This window comes from Varanus komodoensis, unplaced genomic scaffold (assembly GCF_004798865.1).
Source record: "Varanus komodoensis strain SLA01 unplaced genomic scaffold, ASM479886v1 scaffold8, whole genome shotgun sequence".
Classification (NCBI taxonomy): Eukaryota; Metazoa; Chordata; class Lepidosauria; order Squamata; family Varanidae; genus Varanus; species Varanus komodoensis.
In genome coordinates this window covers 22,153,296-22,178,003 of record NW_025336481.1, presented here as the reverse complement: position 1 = coordinate 22,178,003, position 24,708 = coordinate 22,153,296, and the positions used below count along the sequence as shown (strand labels likewise).

At 38.1% G+C, this 24,708-nt stretch overlaps 1 protein-coding gene across 8 annotated transcripts in view; it reads left to right on the top strand.

The window, feature by feature from the left end:
- The window catches only part of APAF1 (apoptotic peptidase activating factor 1), a 51,055-nt gene that overhangs the window by 18,012 nt on the left and 8,335 nt on the right, over positions 1 to 24,708 (top strand). For 6 of the 8 annotated variants that reach the window (XM_044454760.1, XM_044454753.1, XM_044454758.1 and 3 more), the window contains 10 exons: positions 1,796 to 1,980; positions 4,365 to 4,491; positions 5,796 to 5,921; positions 8,290 to 8,424; positions 9,972 to 10,097; positions 11,582 to 11,743; positions 13,415 to 13,543; positions 14,851 to 14,976; positions 17,249 to 17,368; positions 23,606 to 23,731. In XM_044454760.1, coding sequence (XP_044310695.1) covers positions 1,796 to 1,980; positions 4,365 to 4,491; positions 5,796 to 5,921; positions 8,290 to 8,424; positions 9,972 to 10,097; positions 11,582 to 11,743; positions 13,415 to 13,543; positions 14,851 to 14,976; positions 17,249 to 17,368; positions 23,606 to 23,731 — 1,362 coding nt within the window. Of the gene's footprint in view, positions 1 to 1,795; positions 1,981 to 3,548; positions 3,724 to 4,364; positions 4,492 to 5,795; positions 5,922 to 8,289; positions 8,425 to 9,971; positions 10,098 to 11,581; positions 11,744 to 13,414; positions 13,544 to 14,850; positions 14,977 to 17,248; positions 17,369 to 23,605; positions 23,732 to 24,708 lie in introns of those variants that run through there. The other 2 variants (XM_044454759.1, XM_044454761.1) reach the window with 2 other exon arrangements.

Genomic DNA, 24,708 nt, shown 5'->3' with positions numbered 1-24,708 from the left:
TTGTCCTGAATGGTGCAACACTCCCTCTTAGGGATAAGGTCCGCAGCCTAGGAGTACTCCTCGACCCAGAGCTTTCTTTGGAAGCTCAGGTGACAGCGGTGGCGAGGAACGCCTTCCTTCAGCTTCGGCTGATTAATCAGCTGCGCTCCTACCTGGAGTACGACTGCCTGGCGACGGTGACACACGCGCTGGTGACTTCCCGCCTAGACTTCTGTAACGCGTTTTACGTGGGGCTTCCCCTGAAGATGGTCCGAACACTTCAATTGGTGCAAAATAGAGCTGCCAGGTTGCTGACGGGGACGGGGCGTTATGCTCACATGACTGCAGTCCTCCGTCAGCTTCACTGGCTTCCCATTGAAGCCCGGGCCCAATTCAAGGTGTTAATTATGACCTATAAAGCCCTAAATGGCTTGGGTCCTAGCTACCTGAACGAGCGCTTACGTCCGTATATGCCCGACCGCCCTTTGAGATCTGCGGGAGAGTCCCTTCTCCGGGAACCCTCCATGAAAGAAATTAGGAGAGTAAGTACTCGGAGGAGGGCTTTCTCTGCGGTGGCACCCAGCCTATGGAATTCACTCCCCAAAGAGGTCCGCCTGGCACCGTCGTTACTGGTTTTTCGGCGCCAGATAAAGACCTTTTTATTTAAACATCATTTGAATGGTTAAAACATATGATCTGGCCAGGGCAACTTCTTCTTCCTTCTCTTTCTCCTCCTATTTTTTTATTTACTTAAGTTATACTGATAATTTTAATCTTATATTTGTAAACCAATGTATTTTTTGTATTTTGTATTTAATGGTAATTTATTATGTGCCATTGTATTTCATTGTATTTTATCGTGTTGTAAGCCGCCCCGAGGTTTCAGCAAGGGGCGGCATAGAAATGTAATAATAATAATAATAATAATAATAATAATAATGGCTATATACTTTAAAATGTGGATAATTTTTGGTTATTCCAAATTCTGGAAAATGGCTTGTATTGAACAAGTAATACATCTTTGGCAGGTCCCCATATCCTAATTAATGTTTGTTTCCTATTTTAATTAGCAAGCTCCCCTAGCCTTCCACCAGTCATAACGACATTATGTGGCTTTATTTAATGGGATGGGTATAAATATTGCTTGATTCCTAAACATAAAGTTGGCTTAATACATGAAGGAATCTTGTTTAAAAATGTGGTATACACTAGAACACTATTCAGCACTGTCATTTTATATGGCAATTTGAAACAAACAAACAAAGCCAAACTAAGTTTCTTATCCCAAGGAGCTTGCAATCAAAATGTTAGTGTGTGGGAGACAGCATAGTGAAGGGAAAGAGAAGTATCTACAATAAAAAGACTTAAGAGGCCCATCTAGTTCTGTCTCCTCTTTAACATAGGAGGATTAGGGATGTGCTGAAACTGGAAGTCCAGCTCTCTAGAGTTAGATGACTTCATGCCTGTTTCCAGTGTGATAGAAACAGGCCAAATCTGGTATTTTCCTAGTGGACTTCCATCTATAAGAAAGGTCTTGATTTACACAAATTGGAAACCAGAAACTCCATGCAGTGTTTTTTAAAAAAATGTGCAGAAGATGGCCAGTCTGCAACCTGGCTTGACCTGCTTAACAGCAAGTCACTGCCAATACCGAGCTAAAAAACTGAAATCCAAAGAACTGACAATTCATTGGATTTTTTTACTCCCTATATCAGATTCTCAGATGTCCCAACTGGGGACACCTTGGACTTAATGCAGCCTCTGAAAGTATATAAAAAGACGCAAAATAAGATTTCTGTTCAAATCTTTTTCACAGGGTTCCACTACACGTGAAAACTTCCAGGAATTTCTGTCTTTAAATGGACATCTACTTGGGCGGCAACCCTTTCTAGATATTGTACAGCTGGGACTTTGTCAGCCAGAAAGCTCTGAGGTATATCGACAAGCAAAACTACAAGCTCAGCGAGAACTTAATAAAGGATCTTTCTATGTGGAATGGATGTAAGCAGATGCATTTTTTTCCTGCACAACACTAGTAACAAAATCAGCAACAGCAAATACTTTGAAATGCCCTGTACCTTTGATCACAATCCATGGAATATGTGCGTGAATGTCTTACAGATGTGTGCAGAAAGTTTTCTATGGCAATTAGCTACTGAAATTGCCTTTGAGGACCAGAATGAAAGGCCTTGGTATATGCAGAAATACTTCTTGCCACATTTTTCTATAGACTGGGAAAATGGTTGATGCATATATATACATAGCAAGAGTTTTTGGGTTTGTTGCTTTAAAATATTTTATATGTGGATATTACTTTATTCAGGCTTTTTACAAGACTCTTACATTTGAGACACTTAGCCCCTGCTACATCTAGGGCAGTGATGGCAAACCTATGGCACGCATGCCACAGTGGGCACACACAGCCCTCTCTGTTGACACATGAGCCAAGTCGCCCCAGCATTGCCCCAGCAGTCGAGCATCGGATAACAGCATACATAGAGTCCATGTGCATGCTCAAAAAAGGAGTAGTGGTGCCAGGCGATGATGTCACAAATCATGACTCATTAGCCGCAACTCGTCCGAGTTTTTGCATGGCCAGTCAGTGCACTGCAAAGTGTGCATGAAAATATATGATTGGACTGGCTGTGAGTTTTTTTTCTATACTAAAACTTCAGTTTTCAGGTTGTATTGTAGTGTTGGCAGTTTGTGATAAATAAGTGGGTTTTGAGTTGCAGTTTGGGCACTTGGTCTCCAAAGGTTCGCCCTCACTGAGCCAGGGGATTGCCATAATGCTCAAGGGGGCATGGGGGCAGCAAAACAGTGAGGGAAAGGATGGTTGCCTAACTTGCTTGTCATTGCTTTCACTGGTTTGGGCTTTTCCTACCTTTAGTCACTTAGCACTACCACCTCACCTGAGGCAAACTAGAGGGAGAATTTTGTCCCTTTTGGTTTGCCTCAGGACTTGAAACTAAGGCCAGTTTTTTTCTCCTCTTGACCTTGCTCTCTATCATTCTGATATTCTTACTAATTTCCTTACTTCTTATAAAATATTCACTCATCACTGGTTGATAAGTAAGGGAAGGAATCTATCTGCATTCCATACTGGGCATTTGTTTCCAGGATTTTTGCATTCTACATAACAAACACTTTTCTTTTGCTTTTTGTTTTGCTTCACTTTTTTACATACCCTGGCATTATATTGGTTACAGCCAGCTTGTATGCTCCATTGTGCAGTTTCTCTATTTGGGGCCCAATTTACCTATTCTTGGTGTTCATTTTCATCCTTCCTCTCCTTCCTGATTCATTCCTGGCTGTGGGCACAGCTATCTCTGTATTACACCTAATTAATTGTTGTGCTTTGAGTTTTGGCTTTAAACATTTTAACTGATGAGAATCTGTGATGTATTTATATGTCTGATTTTGTAAACTATGTAAAAATAATTAGCATATATGTGAAGTGATATTTAATCCATCAATTAAATGAATGGGATAAACAATAAGTGTTATGAAGGAGCTGAGACATACGCAAACTAGATAGCAGCTGTTTTCTTAATTCCTTTTTATTACAGGAATTCATCTAGTGACTCAAAAGTTTGATCTGTTGGTGCACTTCTAGAAGATGCTTTAGAGGTTCTTCTGCAGGGCAAACTTTGCAACACTTTTGCAAGCAATTTCCTCCCAGGAGTTTCCTGGCTGACCCGAAAAGCTATTTCAAACACATAGTTGACGTACTTGTCAGAATAGGTAATATTGGTGCTGTCTGTGAGAAGAGCTGCCTACAAGCTGAGTTGGCATTTCTGGGGTGTAGCACTGTCACCAGCTTCTCATGGAGGAAAGAAGGCACTTTTGCATTGAAATGTTTTACTCCTTTTGTGGGCTTCTGTATATTTTCAATTTCTTATATATTCACTGGTCACAACTGAAAGCTCTGCTTGAAACTGTTTGAAAGCTATACTTTTATCAGATGATCATTTACTTCTTAAAATCAGTGGGCTCTGTTCAGCCAAGCTAAGCGGTACATAGCCAATAGAGACAGTTTTCCAAGGTTCCTGCTGGCTTCTGCAGCGAGAAATAGTTTTTATCTTGGTGATGCTTTTTAACAAGCAACATGAAGTTTCTTTTTGAATAAAGAAAGCAGTTTGAAACATTATCTGTTAGTGTCTGCCACCCATCTCTAAACAGTGTTATAATATGGCCTAGAGTATGTGTTAAATGTATCCCCTAAATATGTGAAATAAAAACCCAAAACTGTTTGCATAACAAGCCGTGCATATGTATACACCTTGTTTTGTGCTGATTTGTTAAAATGAAAGAATTTATATAATCTGAAGGAAGATAGTAAAGATGCTGTCCTATTTATTTATTTGTTTGCTTTAAAAATGCAGGAATAAAACCTCCATAAAGAATATGTACCGTTTGGTTGTGAGTCCACACACAGATGCAGTTTACCATGCTTGCTTTTCCCAGGATAGACAAAGAATAGCTTCATGTGGAGCTGATAAAACATTACAGGTAAGATTATCTTTTTATATATTGGAGTGCACAACCTTTTCATCCCCAAGGTTTACACATGATGATGGTTTGGGAGACAGAATCTGCACATATTGATACAGATTGCTTTTATACCACTACTAGCAGTTGCAGGGAATGAGGGATCTGTATGTTTCCCACAGAATCAGACATGGTCTGGTTCTCATCAGCCTCTGGGCCTAGTGGACTTGACATTTCAGCTAAAAATTTCATTCCCACCTCTTCTTTCTTTTCAGATTTAGACCTTGAGGCAACAATCTTGGGAGGCTGTATTTTAGGAGAAATAGGTTTAGACCCTATAATTTCCACATTCATACAAAACAGCAAACCATGGTTTCCTGTGAATAAATAGCAAAAGTTTCTAGCTTGTTACCTATAGGTGTAAAGAATGTGGAAGAGGAAGAGCCATACATTCACTGCTGCTCATTCTCCTAATTAAGAAACGATTAACTTCTATTTCTCAGTGGAGAAGAAATGTGACCCTCCAGGTGTTTTGGTCTTCAACAGCTATCACCAATAATGAGGGATGATGGGAGTTGTAGGTCAAACCAACTAGAGAGCCACACATTGTTCACTCCTTTTATATGAATTCAACTTGTATTTCTTAATCTCAGGGTGCCACAGATTTTTGTTTGCTTTTACCATCATTCCTACATTATCTCTCTGATTCTTTGTATCATGTGTATATGGTTTAATTTTAACTAGATCTTAAACTATAATATTATAATCACTTTTGAATCTGTTTATAACAAATCAATATAGTATGTAATGTATGCATTTATCTTAAAGCATTGTATGGAACGTAGTATTTTAACTCTCTTTAAAATAACCATAAAGGAGAAAAACACTTTGAAATCTCATTAATTTTTAAGCTTTGACTCTTCCTGATCTCCTCCCTTTGGCAGTTGATGTTAATTACATGGAACTATAATTGGCTGTAGTCTTCCAACTTATAAGTTTCCATTTAAATTTAGCTTCTAAACAAATTGCTCCCTTATGTGGACTACTAGATTTTTTGTGTATTACATATTAAAGATTAATTTCTCCTGAAACTTTGCAAGTTATTGGTCGATGAACATGTATCATCTATATATCCTTCAGTGGAATATGCCAGTTTCACTTAAAATTGCTGAAAATGACTGGAAAGCTGTTTTTCCTTTACTTTTTTTTGGGGGGGCATGGGGGGATGGAACCAGCAAAAGTTCAATAACATGAACAGTGCAAATAAATGCTATACTTTATTTAAAGTTAATGTATTTCTTTTTAATGATTAATTGTATTTAAAGGTATTTAAAGCTGAAAGTGGAGAAAAGCTTATGGAAGTGAAAGCACATGATGATGAAGTTCTGTGTTGTGCTTTTTCAGCAGATGACAAATTTGTTGCCACTTGTTCTGTGGATAAAAAAGTAAAGGTAAACATACAATCGCAAGCCAGTTTTCCTCCTTTCAAGCTAAAGTATTAGTTTTATTTTTAACTATACCTACTGAGAAATTAACAGTGCAATCCTGTACATATCTATAAGAAGGAAGACCAAAACAAAGCAGCCTCTGTGCAGTCTTTTTACATTCAAGGTTATTGAAGTACACTTTTCAAAAACTTGATGGATTCCATCCAAATTTACTATTCCATTTAGAAAGACTTTTTGCATGAACAGACACTCCTTCCATCTCTCAATCTCCGAGTGAAGTTAATTCTAACTCTTTTATAAAAGGGATGTAAAATTCTGAAACCAAATAGGTCAATATTTTAAAGAGTTACAAGATTTTTCTAGTCTGATATGACCACATAGAAATGTGATATCTTCATCATTGTTATATTTAATGTGAATAAGAAAGTCAGTGTGGTGTAGTGGTTAAAAGTGCTAGACTGGGACTCTGGAGACCTGGTTTCTACTCCCCACTTGCCCATGAAGCTCACTGGGAGAGTTTGGGCCAGTCACTGAACCTAAACCACCTCATAGGCTGCTTTATGAGATTGAAATAGAGAGGAAAAGAACTTTATAAACTACCTTGGGTGCCTTGCAGAAGGAAGAAAGGCAGGAAATAAATGTAACACAGTAATAATAGTAAGACATTAACTTTCTGATTGGCTACCACTCCCATTTCACTTTGCTATTAACAATTCTCATAATGTAATCCATTTTAATACAGGTTTCTCAAGATTGGCTTCATTTTTTCAAATGTTTTAACAAGATCAGTACTCAGTCTTTGCAGGCCTAATGGTAGTACTTAGTATTTATGTAAGCTCTTCTCCTAAGAGTTCAGATCACTTTCAAGTACATTATCTATTGTCATAAGATACTAATATTATCACCATATTAAAGTGAGGGAGGCTTGAAGCTAAGAACAAAATGGCTTACTTATGAATTTATGGTTAAAGGAAAATTTGAATGAGGGAATTACTTACAAGAAGTTCCTCAGGTCTCAGAAATTAAAATAGGTAAATCACTTAGAATTGGTCCAGTCACAGGATCAGAGAAGTACTTTTTGTACAGAATGTCAAGTATATCTCAAAACATGTTTAGTGATCTCCATTGTAAAGGGCATCAAGGAACTCAGTACAGTGTAAAGCATGGCCATAATCTGTTGGGTATTTCTAGCTGTCATTCCAATGATTTACAATATGCAATCACAGAATACCGTAAGCAAACCATGAGATACATTGAAAGAGGTGATTACAAATATGTAGAGCAAGATTCAGCCAAAAACATGGCAAATTGTTGTTAAAAAATTGATGTGCAACCATTGTGGAATGGCTGCACCAGCTGCTTTTCCAAAGCTGGAAAATTGATCTGGAAGGGGAAGTTGGTAGGGAAGGAGAGAAGGCAGAGGCTGCCAGGATACAAAGTATCCTTATGTTCACCTCCAAACTTCCTCAGATATATGATTGAAAATGCCTGTCTATCTGAATGGCAGAGGGAGACAGGGATTGCTTCTGCTGCTGCTTTTACTCTACATTGAGTGCTTGTGAGTCAGAGACTTAGGAGCATTGAGAGTGCAATCAGTAAGATTGTGCCCTAATCCTGTGACTGTTGGTTTCAACAGTTGGTTTTTTTAGTTACTAACAATCTTTTTGTTTGTTCCAGAAGCATAATTTTCCACTTCATGGTTGTCTGGCTGTATTTCACTGTATTTCCCTGTAGTACCAGCATTAGCAGTGCCTTCTGACCATCTGAAAATTTCAGTTACACACTCCTAAAATTTTACTTGTAATTGAACACTTTATAAATTTCCATTTAGTGAATGCTTTTCCAACTGGACCATAGGAACAGATTGTGTGCTGGTCCAGACCAGTGTTTTCTAGACAGACCAGCAGCATCTCAGGCAGAAATCTTTCCTGTTATCTGCTGCCTAGTTCTTTTAACTGGAGGTGCTAGAAATTGAATCTGGGGCTTCCTGTTTGCAGACCATGTGCTTCACTATTCAGCTGGGAGTCCTCCCCATCTAACTAATAGCTGTCTTCTCCAATTTTAGTAATAATTTCTTATGTGGTACTCTGCTGACTGGTTTATTAAAATCCAAATAGGATCCACTCTTGGTCTAGAAAACTAGTTTTCTTACATGATGAAAGATGTGCTGCTTTTCATTCTGTTACCTAAAGCTCTTGGTTAGACAAATCACTTGCCAATTTCCACAGTTGTTAAAATGTAAAGATCACATGAAATTTAATGTGTTCAGGAATTTTGGTCTTTGAAAACTTATTTCAGAGAGGTTGTTAGATATCTACTGTGCATTAAAGAAAAACAATATATTTAAATTACTGTATAACATTATTTCTAGGTCTGGAATTCAAGAACAGGCCAGCTTGTGTATTTATTTGAAGAACATGCAGAGCAGGTCAACTGCTGCCAGTTTAATAATATAAATCATAACCAATTCCTACTAGCTACATGTTCAAATGACACTTTTATCAAAGTAAGTAGAAAAAGGTGGGCATAATAATAAAATAATCTTATTTTACAAATGTAATTAGAACATTCTTAGCAATTCTGTGAACTTAATATGCAAGGTTCTGCTGTACTTAAATTTAGCCACTAGGGGTCATGTGGGTTCTGCATGTTAATATATTTGCTAATCCAAAAGAGGAAATTAGAAATGTGCTGCTTCATCTATGCCTCTTTCATTCAGTTTTTCTGCAGAAAGCATTCATATTCCAACTTGAACTCCATGTCCAATTATAGATCCAGTGTCCAGGCTACCATGCTTCTGGGCAGAATTCAAAGTGCTGGTTATGACCAATAAAAACCCTATTAATGGCTGAAGTGCATACTACTACCACCTTCAGAGGCATATTTTGGTGGTTACTCAAGAGAAGGGTTTTTTTGGAGTTCCCAGCCTATGGAACACCTTCCAAGGATGACTAGGATCGTTCCTTCTCTGTTGCCTTTCCATCTACAGACAAAGGCCACTTTATTCAAGGCTTCTGGGCCTTTAAGTAGGTCTGTTAGGCTAGGTTTTGTTTTAACTTTTATCTAATTTTTAGGTTTTAATTACATTTTAACTAGTTGTTTTATTGTTTTGATCTATTTTATTTGTGCTTGTATTCTGCCTTGTATCCCTTTTTGTTGGTACAAAGGTGGAGTTCAAATAAAATAAATATAGTTTCTGCTTGTAATAGATAATTTTTCAATACATGGTTTGTAGTGAGGGTATATACTCCTCTTTGCAATAAAGGAGAGCACCCAAGAAGGTGCAGTAGCACCCAGACCATGCAGCTTTTCTGTGGATACCTGCCATTTTCCCATGCCAACTTAAACACAGTATAGCATACTGCAAATGAGCAGAAAGAAGTGACGGTGAGCCTTGGGCCTGTGTGCTCCCTTTCCTCCTCCTGTGTGACAGGGAGAAAGCAGTTCAGAAACTTCTGGGTACTGTATGAGTAGGCATAAAGATTTAAGGGAAGAAAACAGACAACAGACTCAAACTTCTGTTCACCCAGTCAAAATATCCTTGTGTCCAAAATCTGGAGAATGTGTAAGGGCTGTTGCATGACAAGACAGCCTACTCTATTGAACCCATGTTAGAGCTGCAGACACCATTTTGAATATGTAACCCCTTCTCAGGCTTGTTTTGTTGGGGAACCCAACAAACATGGGTAATGCAAGAGTTAAAAAATGGTTGGTTAACCCATGATCTGTTTAGGTCTATACAAGGGTTGTTTAGCCTTTGTAACACATGGGTTTGCATGACAAGTACTGGGGCTCATTGTGGGTTAAAGAAATGCAAAATAACACAAGAAAAGCCTTAAGATGCTGCCCCAACATGGCTACCATAAATGTATTTGGTTTGGGAAACTGTTTATAGTGAAAATTGCAAATTGCATTTTTTTTCTCTCTATTATTTATTTACTTTTGTTATGTCATGTAGTGACCATTCCAGGAATGGGCAGGGAACCAGGAACTTTCATTCTTTTTAATATATCAACTCTTAAATGTGTTTGGTTCCCTCAATCCCTTCTACAGCTCTGGGATTTGAACAAAAACTACTGTCGCAATACATTGTTTGGCCACAGAAGTTCTGTTACCCACTGCAGATTTTCACCGGATGACAAGTATGTGGCTAGTTGCTCAGCAGATGGAACAGTGAAGGTATGCTTTGAGAGTCTTAACTACAAAGATTGAAACACTTTTTGAATTTATCCTTTGAAACACAAAGTTTTTCTGAAGCAAAGATTATAGTCATGTGCCATGTCCATTTTTCTTCTTATAGTGTAGAGTTGGCACATGCCCATTTAGTGCTACACCCTTAGAGGAAAAAGAACAGGATAAAAGAGATGAATGGTAAAGCAGGTGTTACTGTAAAGATATAAGGACCTGTTCATGCAGTCCTGGCTATACAAAAATGCAGTTGCATAGTGATGGCTAAACTACACTAAAATGACAATCTGATTGCTTTGATATGCGGTGAGACTGCTCAACAGCTTGAAAAAGATGTTTCCATTGAGATAATGAATGGCTATTAGGGGTTAGGAAAAGCATTTAGAGAGAACAAGGAACATGGTCAGGCCCATGGTACCTATTTTCATTTCTTTAATTTCTATACCACTCCACAGCCAAAGTTGTCTGGGCAGTTTGCAGTTCCAGAGATTCAGGGAAATACCTTCCAAACAGGAGCTCTGCAATGTTTTGTATCTGTCCTTCATTCATTGTGGGCAGTCTGGAAGTGGTTAGACTCCTGTACCTTGCTAGCTCAAACCCTATCACTATCACTCTGTGCTCATAGTGGAACTTGTATGTATCTTTTATATATATTGTAAGACTTCTCATAGTATAAAGTTGCTTTACCATCTCATTTGGTTCTACTACAGATATGTCTGAGATGTTCAGAAATACTTGAAACTTGTCTCCTCACTTAATTATTGCAAAACAATGCCCTACTCTTGCTACAACCTTCCAGTGAAAAGCCGAAACATAATCAGTGTTGCTGTTTTTCACAAACTGTGGACAATAAAAAGTGACACATTTTAAATATATATTATAGACTTCTTTCGATATAAAAACCAGTTCACTGACACCAAAAGCAGAACATCAGGTGAAAGTATGCAGATAGGAACACACCTGGTTTTCAAAAGCTGGGAATGCCAGGGGCAAAAACCAGGTTTGGCCCTTAGAGCAAAAGTGTATTGGTTGCTGTATTCATTCCTGTGAGGGGAAATCAAAGTACAGCACATGAGAACACAGTTGCAGAAGAGCAAAGTTTGCCACTCTGTTGAACAGCAATATACTTGACAGGAATTCCAAAGGGCATATGCATGTATGCATAGAATTATATGGCCTTCTAAAAGGATCCCTGCAATATCCAAACCCTCATTATTTTGCTGATAACCATTAGTTATGTACAATCACAAAATGCGTTCTCAAAATCTAGTTGCTGTCTTCCTTATTTGGTAAAATATTAGAGTTGAATCAGCCCAAATAAGCTAGATGTGGAATAACTGACATTAATTTAGTTCCTTGATTTTAATGTCACTGTTTCTTAATGTAGTTCTGAAATTTTCCAAATCACTAGTTATAATTACTGTTGTCTACTATATTGACTTTCTTTAAAGAGTTTATTTAATTTATTTTTAAAGCTTTGGTCTGCCCATTCAGCAAATGAAATGAAAACTATTGACATAGGAAGGCTCTTCAGAAATGTAGATGAATACCAGGATGATGTGGAGGTATTGGTGAAGTGTTGCTCCTGGTCATCTAATGGAAGTACATTAATGGTGGCAGCCAAAAATAAGCTTTTTGTAAGTACTGAATATTATATCAATGTTCAGAATCACCATCCTGTGTTCAACAACACCAGGTTATTGTAGTTTCAGTTATTTTCCACTTGGAACTGTACATGGAATCTCCTAAGATGTAAAGGCCACATGTATGCCCAAACTTTACTGTGTAGAGCATTTCCCCAAGTGCTAATCTCCAAAAACACTTTTCAGTGTAGTAGCTTGACTTCTGTGCATGCACACTCACTCCTCCCAATCTCTGAAGTTTTTCCTAATGAAGTGACAGCTGAGCATCAGCAGCAAGATGTGTTTGCCACCTGTCCCTACTCCACCACAATTTTGATGACTATCAGTTCAAGATTACCAGGCTACTTGGCCTGTCTTCCCTCACCCCCAGCATACCACAAGGCAACAAGATCAGAATTAACCACACCACAAGATCAGAATTAACTGTTGTTGGCACTGATGTTAACTGTGTTTAAAGTTAACAAAAATTCTTAACCAGGAATTGGAACTGAACAGCAATTTAAAAAAAAAAATCTTTAAAAAAATGGTTAAGTGGACATGTTAGTCCACTTAACCTACAGGCAACTTGCTAATGGTGTAACAGTCTACTGGAGTTAAGGCAGGTGGATAGACACTGTCCTGAAGAAATGAGACTGTGTGTGAAAAGAATATGTAGTCCTGCAGCCTTCTGCCCAGTCACTTAACTAAAATAAACGGATCATTCTCTTATTTATTTATTCTTGTACCACCCAGTAGCTGCAGCTCTCTAGACAGTTCACAATAATTATTACTTCTGCACATCTTAAATACAATGTTTGCAATTATTGTATACAGTATCTTGTAATTGTGTATTAGATTCTGAAGGGATCATTATACTCATGTGAAGTGAGGAAAATTATTAAAATCTATTAATAATCCTTGAGAAAAAAATAAGTTGGGTTTAGGAATATAAAACTTTTTAAAATGTTTTAGTAGGCTTTCACAAAGCTCTATAACTTTGGAACCAGCATAACTGAAGTAAAGCTTAAATATGGTTTTAATGAATTAGTAAAATAATTAAAATTATAAAGAGTGTTTCTGGGATTTTACACTTCAGTTCTTAAATTGATTTAGGAATAAAATTGATGTAGTTTTTGTATTCAAGCTTTGATAATTCAGGCTTTTAATTATCGTTTGCAGAAATAGTATGCTTTTGAGGATTAGTTGTAGAACTCATAAATGTTTTCCTTTTTAATGAATGTTAAATCTGTTAAGTAGTCTATTATATAACATAATTGTATTTATGTGTTAAAAGGGGAAATTTTTAAGATAATTTCATGTTAATAAAATGCTAGAATTATAGAGAATGTTTAAAAGACTTTGCTCCAAATTAATTTTGCCCTTTTAAATTCTGTTGTATAGAACAAATCTTTTATAAATATACAAGAATCCTATGTAGAGTTTTTTCGTTGGTTAACAATACTGCCTATTCACAATGCAAAAGCAAGTATGATCTTAAATCTAGATTAGCTTTGCTCTCTGATACTCAGCATAGAAGTTGAAAAAATCAACTTCAATCAAAGTTATTCAATTTTCTGTCAATAGCTATTGTTGATATTAAGATATATATAAAAATATGTAAGTTTAGAAGCTAGCCCTTTAATATGAATAGGACCATTGTCTCAGAAAGTCTTATTATATTTACAGCTTTTTGACATTAAGACCGGCCATTTGTTGACAGAGGTTCTTATAAGCCATCACAGCAATATTCAATATTGTGACTTTTGTCCCAACAGTCAGATGGTAGCAGTTGCGTTATCACATTATTCTGTTGAGGTAAGTAGCTATAGTTCAGCAAATGTAAGTCTCCACTTCACCTTTCCTTTTGCACAATGGGAAAGGGCCAGAACTCAGTAGTAACAAACATGTCTTAGTTGTAGAAGAGCCCTTTTAAACTCCTGGCATCTCCAAGCCTGGTTGTTAAAATCACATGTCTGCAACTTTTTGATTTTTTCACTCAGAGGATGATATTGTGCTAGGTGGACCACTAGTCTAATTCCATCTAAAGTAGTTCAGTATGTTCAATAAAATATTATGGAATCAGGTTCATCTGCCCTGTTAGAGCTAATTCAGATCGAGGAGTTCAGACTTTTTGCTGAGAGCTATTGTTGGTGTAAACAGTGTTTACAGTGGCACATAGCAGGAGTGGCACATAGCAGGAGCCTGCTATTTCTGAGTTTGTTTATATATTGTCTGATATCCCGTTTTAATGTCTGTCATATTGTGAAGCTGGTAGAAAAGTATAGAAATCACTATTTACTTGTAAATATGTATTTTTCATTTAATAAGATCATCTATTTCTTTACACTAACTCAACTGCTTCTATATAATATTTAATATAATTTTGAATACCTACTCATGACAATTTAACATGCAGTTTTGTGGCAATTAGATGATGAATAGCTGGGCATGGAATAGGTTGAGTTTCAAGCTCCAGCCTCAGAAATTGGTTCCAAAGTCAAAGTTGGGACTCTGCTCTCAGCCTAACAGCCAGCACCACTTGAACATTCAAGACAGGGTGGGTATTCCAGTGGGAAGAAATGAGGTAGGTATTCCAATGGGATGCAAGCATGCCAAAAGACATAGCTGGTGGAGATCAGCCATTTGCCTCTTGTATGGCTTGAGAAGCCTCACACACTTCCTCCTGTTGATTGAATGCCCATAATCTTCCAACCTCTGGGGCTTACAGGCAGCTACATCAGATAATGCCTTTAATACTTGAACACCACAACTGAAAAGAAAACTGATATTTTTAAGACTACATATAGTAGAAAATATGGTTCCTCTTCTAGAAACTCATTATCCAAATAAAGTCTTCAGATATTGACTCCTTCCCAAACAGAAGGAGAGTTTTGAAGTTCCAGTGTCTGGGAAAATATTGTGTGTGTGGCGGGGAGAGGTTGTAGACCTTATTCCTGGTAGTGGAGTTTCTATATAGGGGTCTGCTTGACCACTTGGAGAAATGAAGTGCTAGACTAAAGAGGCCACTGGTTGGATCCACCAGGATTCTTCTGCTTGTCTTAAAAGTGAAGAGAATGTGAAAATTGTGCAAATACTTAAGAAAGCTTCCATATTTACTTTAGATATGGAATATTGAATCACTTTCCAAAATAGCTGACTGCCGAGGCCATATGAGCTGGGTGCATTCTGTGACATTTTCACTTGATGGGTTTTTATTTCTCACTTCTTCTGATGACCTCACAATAAGAGTAAGTTATGATTTTTAAAATATTTGCTGGCATTGTTAATATTTATTAACATAGGACAAGTTAGTATCTAATTTAATTTCTTCTTGCTGTCATATTCAACAATAGATTTTAAAAAAAATCTATTTCTTTATTATAAGTAATAAGCCAAATGAGGAATTGTAACAATCGAAGCACACATTAAATTTTGTCATATTTGAGTAAGTGCCATTTTCTCCATGTGATATTCCCTTTCAGTATGTGTGTATATACATAATTGAGAATACTTTTGTAAATGAACTATTCTATTTCTGTTTATTAATAGTTTCAACCCTTCCCAAAGGCATCAGAAGTGATGTGCAATATTAAAAATAAACAGTCAAAATCAAAAATATTGCAGTATGTGTGAACAATAAAGCATTTAAACCATAGGACCAATATAAAGGAAATGTATCAGGGAATAAAAACAATATTTTACAATAAGAAATAGAATCAGCAAGTAGAAATATAAAGTGTTAACTGTTGGCAAAGCCCTTCAAAACAGGAGTATCTTTATTACCAGTGGAGCAGTGCTCTGTAGGTCAAGGATCCCCAACCTTTTTGGTCCTATGTATATATTAAGGAATTTGAGGAACTGCTGTGGGTGCAACCATAAAGCATTTAACCAGGGGATATCACTGCTTTCATGTCAGCTTTCTGCGCCTCTGGATTTTAAGTTGCTTCTTATTCAGCAAAAACTTGTTTTGTGTATATTGGACATTGCAACATTTCTTTATGAAGGGATTGTCGGAGCCACCTTGGTAGACATAACAGTTTGTGCTTTTTAAAAACATGTTTTTTTAATGTCCAGTACTTGCTTAATTTGGGGAATGAGTATTACACAAATATTTTTTCTGCTGAAATGAACTTTAATATTCACTGATGTGCATGCTTTTAAAAATTATTTACCAGCTTCATGGAAATTAACAAACCAGGTGAAAAAGGTGCCCCCAACGTGTTTGGACCTTTAGCCACATATGTAATTTAAGAAACTGTTGAGGGTATCTCCACAAAATATTTAACCAGAGGATCACAGCTGTGGCATCTACATGTCATGTTTGTGGATCTTAAGCTATTATCTTATTCATCAAAACATTTGGTTTTTGGCAGTTGGTCACCACAAAATCTCTTTAATACAGGATTTTCTAATTTAGCTAATTGCCAGTGGTGCAGTACAGCTAATATTTATTTGAAACTTAGTTTTGGCAATGTCCAGTAGTTGCTTCTTTTTGGAAGGAAGTTAGTATACAGATACTTTTAATACTGGGATAGTCTTCAATATTCAGAGATGCACGTGTTCTTTTAAATTATTTACCTGTATCAAACAGAAAGGGAAATGGCTCTTCTGTTTCCTTTTGACAAATAAAAGACTGCTATCACAAAATTGGAAGGTGACCTCATATAATGGACCTTAAGTGCTTTTGAGATATGAAAAGACACCAGCTTGCATTGGATTCTTACTTGGTCCAATTTTGTTGGAGCATATGTATAATTGCTAGAAAGTTGTATGCATTCCATACATACAACCATATATAGCCATATTTAAAAGACAGAAAAATAAATAAGTTTTGAGGTGTCCTCATGCACCAAATTTGGAACCATTGTGCTTTCAGAGCACTCCTTTGGAAACTCCTGATCTACATGGTAGGTAAGTTCCCTTTAGCAAGAAATTCCACATTCTGGGTGCCACCCATATGGAAGCCCCTATTGCTAGCGGTGCTTGGGTAGATAGTGGAATCTGAAGCAAAACCTCTTCCTTTGTTCTTGGATGACTAGGGTGGAAGATATGAAAAGACGGCAGTCTGATTGACTTGATTACATTAAGTGCTTGTGCATTGCTTCATTCAGTATCTTCATACATGAAAATCAAATTTGACAAATATTTTTAACAAAGTAAATACAATCTTAAATTCAGCTTTCTGATTTGTGTATGCATAAATTTTACATGCGTTTCATTTCATGCCATCATTTGTTTTTCGGCACCAGGCAAAGACCTTTTTATTCAAACGTCATTTTAACTGTTAATGGTAGTTATTTATTTTACTCTTTGGCCAGGGCAACTTACTTTATATTGTTAACTTGTTTTATATTGTTAATTTATAGTATTTTAATTGATTTATTTGTAAGCCGCCCCAAGGCTTCGGCGAATAGGGCGACATAGAAATTTTCTAAATAAATAAATAAATAAATAAATAAATAATAAATAAATAAATTTGACTTTGCAGAACTTACACTGCTTTATTCTCCTTTTCAACAGATTTGGGAGACAAGTAAGGTGTGCAAATCCTCTGCTGTTGTGCTGAAACGTGACATAGATGTTTTGTTTCCAGGCAATGAAGTGATCATTTTGGCTATTGACAATTTGAAGCATCTGCAGGTAATACTTACATATCTTATTGCCACTGAATGGTGTCAGTCATTTTGACTTGTCTTTATGGGTTCAGTGACTTCTGTTACTCAGATCCATATCATCATCATCATCACCAGTAAGCAGGACCAAGGTAGATTATATAATTGCCAGTCTTACAGGCAGCTCTAGTATGAATGGTATAAGAATTTAAAGTTCAAGAGCTGGAAGTTCTGTACAGACGCATGGAAAATATACCTCAAATAGACAGTTTTGAAAAAATCAGGCACTGACTTTCTACTGTTGTCTGTTGGAGTCCCTGCAGAGCAGCTCATCAGAACTCCTGAGCAAAGTGTATTCTGCCAGGAAGCAATCTCACTTTCAGCAAGACATGTTTTTAAAAAACTTGTCAGAAGTATTGATTCTTTTGAATCCCATTAGTTGATGAAAAAATATATACAGATTCTTAAACAGTAAATGAATTTGGAGACCACATACTTGAAAATATTTTGGAATATTTTTATCACTTTAGCTTTGATATTACACTTGAAGTAGGAGAACATGAATTAGCTGGAACTGTACGTAAATAGAAAAAAGAACATAGGAAGAAGAGACTGCTTAAATTCAGTAGGAATTAAAAATCATACCTCCCTACTGTGATGTCTCATCTGAACTTTACTGGGAATCTTTATGGACTTGTATACAGGTATCTTCTACTATTTTTACCATTTATTCAGCTTTGGAACATGCTAAGCAGTTGGTAAAAGCCAATATAGAAAAAAATAATTGTCAATTTCTGGATGGGCAGCTACTTAAACAGCACAAATGTTTTTATTTCTCAAATGTATAACTCACCATTCCTCCATGGAAGTGAGAACTCATGAGAGTTACTCAATTCTCTATATTTCTTCGTCGTGGCCTCTGTGCATCACACATATGGGGATGCTGCGCCTGCGCAGTGCCTAGGCCGGAAAGATTGAAAGCTAACAGGTTTTGGCGGGAAAACTCCGCTCCCCTCCCCCTCAGTAGCATATATATAGAGCAGAGTGTCCGCCATTTTCTCCAGTCTTTTGCGACCACCGTTCGCTGTGCCTTGTGCCTGTTCATTTCTCGCTTGACTCAGTATTGTTCATTACTTAGCGTTTGTCTTTTTGCTCTTATTCCAAGGTATTGTTCCCTCGTTGCAGTTTATATCTTCTTTTTCTCTCTTTTTCTTCGTTCCTATTAAAACAGAAAACAAAAAACAAAAATATATTGCTTTTCCCTCTTTCCTATATTCTATTTCTTCTGTTTCTGCGATGGCGCAGCGAGCGGCCTTCCGCAAATGTGCGGAATGTGGGTCCAAAATGTCTCTGGCGGATCCGCATGACTTGTGCCTCCTTTGCCTCGGCGAGGGGCACAGGACTGATAAATGCCTCCATTGCCTTGCTTTTACTAAGCAAGCACGAAAAAATAGGGAGAACCGACTGCGGAAGCTCCTATGGGATCAAGCGCTGATGCAATCAGATCAGCCTGCAGTAAAGCCTGGGCCAGCGCATGCTCCATCTGCTAAGCGTAAGGCCACAGCCTCGTCTACGTCGGTTCAATGCCCAGCCTCTGCCTCGGGCATGTCCGGGCAACGCCCTTTGCCCACGCCGCCTATGCCTCAGCCGCACCCATCGGATGATGGAAATTCCCCCTCCGGGGCTCTGCAACCTCTTTCTCCCCCACGTAAACAACGGGAAAAGAGGAAGCATGGGGAATCGGATCAGTCTTCGGCCCATAAGAAGGCAAAGAAAGATAAGGCGGCCAAACCGCCTCATAAGAAGGGGCACCGGGATTCGGGTTCGACAGCACCATCGATCCTGACGGCAGCTTTGGTACCAACGCCATCGGTACCGATGCTTCAAGCGGCAATGCAGGTTACCCCTCCAGGGTCCCCAATGCAACCTGCTCCACAACAGGGCCTACCTATCCTACCGCCCGAGGAGCCGCACCGTGAGTCCATATCCAATGGGGAGATTCGGGACTCCCCTCCGAGGGCTTGTTCCCCGACTCCTATGCCTACGGCGAGAGCTAGAGACCGATCTCCATCACAACCACCTCGGTCCCGAATGGACGAGAGATGGGAAGAAGGATGATTCCAGCCCTATTACAACTACCAGTCGGGTTCGGAGGTCTACCATTCTTTCGGATTCCGCCCTCATCCACAGGATCGCTCCTCGCCTTCCGACTGTTTCCATATTTCGATTTATCCAAGTCATAGACGTCTTCTGCGTTTCACCGTCGGAACTGACATTTACGAGTTTAATGTCCTTCTGTTTGGCTTGGTCACGGCTCTGAGGGTCTTCACAAAATGTATGGCACCAGTCTGTGCTCACCTTCGTCTTCAAGGCATCCAAGTCTACCCTTACCTGGATGACTGGCTTATAGTATCACAGACACGTGAAACCCTACTGTCAGCTGTTCAGGCTGCTTGCATACTGTTAAACAATCTTGGACTCTGCATTAACAGTGAAAAATCATCCCTTGTCTACACAGGTGATAGACTTCATCAGAGCTCGCCTCGATTCCACGGTAGCGAGGGTGTTCCTCCCTCAAGCTCATCAGGACAGCCTCCGTATCTGCATCTCCGCATCTGCATTACTCGGGACTGAAACCTTCCTCAATTAATTTTTATGCAGCTGCAGTGTCACATTATAGAGGTACAGTACAAGGATTGTCAGTTTTTTCGCAGCCGCTTATTTGGAAATTTTTTAAAGGACTGCAGAATCTCCATCCGTCTGTTCGGCCGGTTATGCCGACATGGAGCCTCTCGGTTGTCCTTCAGGTGCTTACGAAACCACCGTTTGAGCCCTTAGCCACTGTCGATATGCATCTCGTTTTGTGGAAAACGGCCTTCCTTGTTGCTGTTGCTTCAGCTTGTAGAGCCAGTGAGCTTTGTGCTCTTTGAATTGATCCACCTTACTTAAACTTCCATAAGGAAAAGGTGGTCCTGAGGATGGATCCAACTTTTTTACCTAAAGTTGTCATACCGTTTCACCTGAACCAAGAAATTGTGCTACCTGCTTTCTTTCCGTCGCCGTTGAACCTGATCAAGAGGTCCTTGCATACCTTGGATGTTCGATGATGCTTAGCCTTTTATAGATTGCTCACGGAGTCTCTTTGACGCTCCAGTAGGCTTTCTGTAAAGTATTCTGAGCGGGACCAAGGATCACCTGTTTCATCTCAGAGGCTGTCAAAATGGATTGTTCAAACCATTTCCTTGGCGTACCAACTTTCAAAGATGGACTTACCTGTTGTTCCAAGGGGCCATTCTACTAGAGCAGTGTCAGCTTCCTCCGCGTTTGCTGCGGGTGTCCCGATCCAGGATGTCTGTAAGGCAGCAACTTGGGCTACGCCTTGTACTTTCGCGAAGCACTATTGCCTTGACGTGCGTGCCAGAAGAGCTGTTCCTTCGGGAGGGCTGTTCTTTCTACCATTCTTCAATAGCGACACCACCCACCACCATTTCTGGTAAGCTTGCTATTCACCCATATGTGTGATGCACAGAGGCCACGATGAAGAAAAGCAGGTTGCTTACCTGTAACTGATGTTCTTTGAGTGGCCATCTGTGCATTCACACAACCCACCCACCGGCCCCGCTCAGTGTTGGTGAGTGGTTTCGTCATTGGTACCGTATAATACTGCTTCGGTACCTCGTATTTTTATGACATCGGTACTGGAAGGGGATATGATGGTACCTGATAGGTTGTTATACCATCTTCCTCCATGAGGTGGCGAACGTTCAGTCTCCAAAGACTGGAGAAAATGGTGGACACTCCGCTCTATATATATGCTACCAAGGGGGAGGGGAGCGGATTTTTCTCACCAAAACCCGTTAGCTTTCAATCTTTCCAGCCTAGGCACTGCACAGGCGCAGCACCCCCATATGTGTGAATGCACAGATGGCCACTCGAAGAACATCAGTTACAGGTAAGCAACCTGCTTTATCCCCATGCAATTCCTGTTATTTCTGTTCTCCCAGTTGAAAAATGCAAGTAAAGGATGCTAATAAAAGGATGCAGTAAAGAAGAAAGGCCACCTATATCCCTTCCTGTATTTTCTGTCTTGGCAGAAGATATAAAGGAAGACCTCTTCAAATAGTGGGTGGTTTCTTTGCTTTACTTTTTTTGCTTTCTGTCTTCTTAATTGTGCAGACTTATTCAGAATCTCCCATAAGTCCTTTTCTAACTCTATGTGAAATTAAAAAAAGGATATTTTTCTTTTAGAGAAAATTTCCCTTAGGGAACTTTTTGAACAGGGAAAACTAATTTAGACCACCCTTTAGGAAAAAAAAAACATGTATAAATAAAGATCAAAATAACGACACTTCCTCTTTGTTCTTCAGTATAATATTTTAGTGTTGCTATGGTTATTTCTGAAGCAGGAAATAGACAAGACTGCAGCTGTGCTATGGTGGTATTCATATCTGCATACCACTGAATAGTTAAAGCATTTCTGAAAAATAATTGCAATCCATTTTTAGACATGGAACAACTTTCAAACTGAATTTAAGATAGTATGCCCTAATATGAAGCTGTAAAGTCTTTCAGGGAGTTGTTGGAAGACAAGGAGAAGGAGGCATTTGCTTTGCATTTAAAAAAAAAGCACAATGTAACAGCCAGACCCATCACCCACTTATTTGAGCCTGTCTTCAGTGCATTCTTCCCCAACTTGGTGTTTCCAGGTATCATAGATTACAACTCCCATCATGCATGTGCTAACACATTTGTAGTTTAAAACATCTGGAGGACACTTGGATGAAAAGGGTGCTTCTTAGATGTTTTTGTTAAAATACTCTTACCATTTCTCATTTTTCCTCTTTAGTGATAAAAAATCTCTTTGAGCATTAGTTCAGACTATACATGTATGTGTATAGTGTTTGAAAACCACAAAGCATAGTTAGCAATTATCCAGCAGGGTAGTTCATTGAATAAAATTTACCATATCTATGCTGCTTTCAGCACTGTAACTTTCTTCTAGTAAAGACTGTGTACCGTGTTAAGTCTCTCTTGGCACAGAAACAAACGTAACATGCATACATACAATAGAAATTCCGGATTTAGTACCTGCTTGGAATTATGGCATCCATCTCTAAAGTTAACATATTCCTTGGAGTCAGATGTCCATCAGATATAAACAATCATCATTAATATGTAAGAATAGTATCTAGCTATTGTCCATTATTTCAGCTGTGGTTCAGTTTTACCAATTGCTAGTTCTTTCTTGTGATTTTGCACACAGTTAAAAGTGCTAAAGAGACAACATTTATTTTAGTGCTACTAGTGTGAAGACAATATTTCTTTAATAAACACTGTACAAGTAATACATTCAATAGCAAGAAATAGTGTTCCTGTCAAACTTATTCCAGCCCAAGGGCTGAATTCAATTTTTGAGATGCTCTTGGGGGCTTCATTTTACTGGTGGGTGGGGTCAAAGGCAAAAAGAAGCAAGGCATAGTACAGGAATGTTCTAGCAAAAGCCCCTTGCTGCCAGGAACTGTATGAAGCTGTGGTTTTAATATAATTATATGTAAATGACTTGAAGATTTATTATAATAAGTGATATATGACTATTCATAATTAAATAACTACATCTTCATTTCAACCTTTTAAAATTGAGAAAAATTGTTTAAAAGCCAGGAAGCCACAAAAATCAGCAGTGTGGGGAGATAGGGCACTGCCAGGAAAAGGGGGTACAGCTATCTGGAAAAAACCAGTATATCAGATGGGGATCCAGAGTGAATTGGAATTTGCCCACAGTGCAGAGGTTTGACATGCTGTTTTATAGAGAAATATGGCTAAATTTATAGCAAGGTTGTGTGGTAATAAATACAGTGACAGATACCCCTGTTATTCAGATGTATTAGAGTACTGCCTGCTAATGGAAATAGTCCTATTATGGGGCTGTTCATAAGAGATACTTGGATTGGTGAACCGTGTGTTCAAACCTCCAGTCACTTACAAAGTTCACTATGTGGTTAAAGGTTCTTAGACTAACTGTTCTCAAACTTACCATGTCTCATAGACTTGCATAATGCTTATGATGGTGGAAAACTAGATTTAGGGAGATTTTTGTTTGAAGGGCAGATAAAAATGTAATAAACACATTATGAAATTGCCAATGTACTAAAATGTCACTGAGGTAGAGAAGAAAGGCAAATGTACTCCTTAGGGCTGGTGTGTACTCTTTTGGAAGTTGAAGGTTGCTGTGCTGTAATATTTCCAATTGTGCATTGCATTTTAGTTAATAAATGGATACACAGGGCATACTGTTTATCAGACTGAAGAACAGGAGCATTTCATTGCCTGTTGTTGCCTAAGTGAAGACCTGCAGACTGTTGCCTTTGGAGAGGAGAATGGAACAGTAAAGGTAAAGTAGTTGAGTTTCTGAATGGCAGTTTTTGTTTGTGTTCAGTGTGATTATATCGGGTACTATACAAAAATGACAGGATTTTGCTGCAGCCTGTAATATAAAGTAAGTTTAAAAGCACTCAGTTCTGGGTAAGTTAGGTCTGTCAAGCACAGAATACCCTGTTCTTCCCAAACTAACTTGCACGTCAGTTTCCATTACTGAAATTGATGAAACTTTCCAAAGTTGAGTGTATAAATATATTTTCATTGTTGATTATAGGCTGATTGTTAACATTTCACACTTAACTGATTTGATGCAGGACACTATATCATATCATAAGACATCAGAGCAATATAATTGTGTACCTATCTGTAGTTGGACAAGTCCTGCTTGTAGAAAGTTATCCAATAAAAATACAGATTTTCTTAACAATGATATATATGAATTTTATAGACAAATTTCTCCCTCCTAGATCTAGTGGCTTGGATTATCATACCTATTAGAGACTAAACTAAGGCATTAAGGTCTTCTGGGTGCCTTTCAAATCAAAATGTACAAAAGATACTGTATTTAGAATCGAATTACCACATTAACCATTAAATTAGTTCATTATGTTTGTTGGCAGGCTTAAATGCAGTTATGAAAGTATCACTGTCCCAATTAAAAAAAATACATATAGCTTTTATCCATTTTTCCTTTTTTTTTTTTTTTTACATTTTATTGAATCACTAGTAGTGTTCTGTATTAGCTAGTATATCTTCAGGCATTGTTGTTAGGCGATGATGATGAAGAAAAAGAAAGAGAAGTAGTTTGACTGTATTAGGTTGATTATTAATAAGAATGGAGGTAGATCTTGCAGACTCCTGTCGGAAGCTTTTTCTTTTAGTAACATTAGTTTCAAGTTAAATTAATAGTTGCATTTTGAAATGAGAAGTGATACCCTTTGGGTTGAAAATTCTATGACAAATTTCCTGTGTCTTTACATTTTTGTTAAG